This window comes from Apium graveolens, chromosome 11, assembly GCF_009905375.1.
Source record: "Apium graveolens cultivar Ventura chromosome 11, ASM990537v1, whole genome shotgun sequence".
Taxonomy (NCBI): domain Eukaryota; kingdom Viridiplantae; phylum Streptophyta; class Magnoliopsida; order Apiales; family Apiaceae; genus Apium; species Apium graveolens.
In genome coordinates, this window is record NC_133657.1 from 173,988,263 (window position 1) to 173,991,301 (window position 3,039).

Consider the following 3,039-nt stretch of genomic DNA (forward strand, 5'->3'; position numbering starts at 1 on the left):
AAATTAATTTCTAAAACTAATAATAGTATTCAGTATGAGCAGAGCTGCATATTTTCAAAAAAAAAATTATTACTCAACAACAATGTGACACATTATAACCTATTTGTAGAATTTGTCAATTTAAGTCTCTTCTTCCTGTAGGCATCCACAATGCAGTTTCCTTGTAATTTCATACACGTAAAACCATAAATAAACGTAAAGCGACGTCTCACCAATAGAAATCTATACATATAGAAATCAATATAAACGTTATGTGTATTCTACAATTCAAATCGAGTTTTAGTCTCATTATTAGGGTGGAAATTCGGAAGTATCACAACAATTTGCAGCACATATTCAAAAGGTTGCGTTGCAAAACAGGAAACATTAAACTGTTGAAGAAATTTCTGAATTATTAGAATGAGTAATGGGTCAATTTTTTCCATAAAAACTCATTTTAATTTACCTAGTGACTATTTAGAACTAAATTAAACAGCTGGTTTTGCTATTGGTTGACGCACAGGGATCATTTACACTACATTTTGTTCTATAAAAAGAACTATTCTACATTCTAATTTCATTTCATCTTCATCTCTGTTCCCCCAAACCTTCCAATCTTTTACATTTCTCCACAACTTTGCTGATCACCATGTATAGAGTTGCTAGAGCATCAGAGTACCTAGTAATTACTGGCTTAGGAATTACGGACATCAAAATTTCGAAAAAAGCATGGATTCTCCCTGGCCAATCGTCCGCTGTCTTCGACGTCTCCCCTGTTAACTATACCTTCGAAGTCCAAGCTATGAGTGCTGAAAAACTCCCCTTTGTTCTCCCTGCTGTCTTCACCATTGGCCCGCGCCTCGACAATGACAGCCTTTTGAAGTATGCCAAGCTCATTTCTCCCCATGACAAGCTCTCAAACCATGTCAAAGAGCTTGTTCAAGGTATTATTGAAGGCGAAACGCGTGTTCTTGCAGCTTCAATGACTATGGAAGAGGTTTTTAAAGGTGCTAAGGAATTCAAACAAGAAGTCTTTGAGAAGGTCCAGCTTGAGCTCAATCAGTTTGGACTTTTGATCTACAATGCAAATGTTAAACAACTGGTGGATGTCCCGGGCCACGAGTATTTCTCATATTTGGGACAAAAAACACAAATGGAGGCTGCAAATCAAGCAAAAGTTGACGTGGCAGAGGCTAGAATGAAAGGAGAAGTTGGATCAAAGTTAAGAGAGGGACAAACGCTTCAAAATGCTGCGAAAATTGATGCGGAGACGAAGATTATTTCAACACAAAGGCAAGGGCAGGGGAGGAAGGAGGAGATAAGAGTAAAGGCAGAGGTGAAGGTTTTTGAGAATGAGAGGGAGGCTGAAGTGGCTGAGGCGAATGCCGAGCTGGCAAAGAGAAAGGCAGGGTGGGCGAAAGAGGCGCATGTGGCTGAGGTGGAGGCAGAGAAGGCAGTAGCACTAAGGGAGGCCGAGTTGCAGAAAGAGGTGGAGATAATGAATGCATTGACTCAGACGGAGAAGCTCAAGGCTGAATTCTTGAGCAAGGCTAGTGTTGAATATGAAACCAAGGTGAGAAATATTAAACCCTTGTCCTAACCCCTTACATTTGTAAGAACCTAAAATCCTAGAAAATCTAATCACATTTGCTGACCTTATCATAGAAAATTCACAAACTCTAGTTCTTCCATTACAAAATCTTAATTCACAAAAATAAGAGTAAAGAGTATCTACTCTCTTTAGTGTTGCATAAATTTTGCATATAGGATGCAGCAATTGAATAATACAGTATAGGCTAAATGATTGAAAACGATTTTCACATTTTAAATATTTTGATTGAAATTAAATTTAAAAAAAAAAAGACCGCACTTAGCTTAAAAGATTGTATGTCCATTTTAAAAGACCGGTTTATTTAGATATTTATCACTGTAATTTCCACTTCCCGCTTAATTAAAACACAGGTACAAGAAGCAAACTGGGAGTTGTACAAGAAACAAAAGGAGGCAGAAGCAATTCTATACCAAAAGGAAAAGGAAGCAGAAGCTCAAAAAGCCATAGCCGATGCAGCATTTTATGCCCGACAACAAGTAGCTGATGGCGAATTATATGCAAAACAAAAGGAAGCCCAAGGACTAGTCGCGCTAGCAGAAGCACAAGGCACATATGTAAGCACACTTTTGAAAGCTGTAGGAGGCAATTACAGTGAATTAAGAGATTACTTGATGATTAATGGGGGAATTTACCAAGAAATCGCGAAGATTAACAGCGAAGCAGTGAGAGGATTGCAGCCTAAGATTAGTATTTGGTCTAATGGAGAAAATAGCGGAGATGGGAATAGTATGAAAGGAATTGGGGAAGTTTATAAGATGCTGCCACCTTTGTTTAAGACAGTGCATGAACAAACCGGCATGACGCCACCAGCATGGATGGGCACTTTGAATCACGACTCTTAAAAAACCATTTCAAGGCTTGATACCACCATCAATAGTATGTTCTTACTTGAAACTTAAGGTTCATGTGTTGTGGTAAAGAATAATTTAAGTTTGTACCATTTGTGTGGAAGGCATCACACAATGTTTACAAGTCTCCATTCATAAATGTTTTATTTGGTCATGTTTGCAAATATTATAACTAAATCTAATTACGTGTTTTATGGTAATCAAACTTAACCAGCTACTAGCAAGGACAATTATATATTTGTATGATAGGTCCGTTTTGGGCTGACCCCACACAGATTTGATTAAAACACTTTAAATAAAACACAATCTAGCTTCTATAACTATGGAAGATGTTTTTAGAAATGCTAAATAATTCAAACATGAAGTATTTGGAAAAGCACAATCTGAACTGAATGAGTTTGGTCTTTGACTAATTTATAATGCAAATGTTGAATAAATAGTGGATGTTCCTGTGCATGAGTCTTTCTAAGATTAAAACACAAATGGAGGCATTTGAAGTGGAGGCGCAATACAAAATGAAAGGAGAGACTGGAGCAAAGTGTTCCGAAAAACGCTTCAACTTTGTGCAAAGATTGATTTAGAGACGAATATTTTATTGAC

At 37.2% G+C, this 3,039-nt stretch overlaps 1 protein-coding gene across 1 annotated transcript; it reads left to right on the plus strand.

Annotated features, from left to right (window-relative positions):
- Nucleotides 1-308: 308 nt before the first annotated feature.
- Nucleotides 309-2,622, plus strand: LOC141697730 (flotillin-like protein 4). The gene is made up of 2 exons (XM_074502244.1): nucleotides 309-1,552; nucleotides 1,942-2,622. The coding sequence occupies exons 1-2, from the start codon at nucleotides 629-631 to the stop codon at nucleotides 2,431-2,433; spliced, it is 1,416 nt and encodes a 471-aa protein (XP_074358345.1). The 5' UTR covers nucleotides 309-628; the 3' UTR covers nucleotides 2,434-2,622.
- The last annotated feature ends 417 nt before the right edge of the window (nucleotides 2,623-3,039 follow it).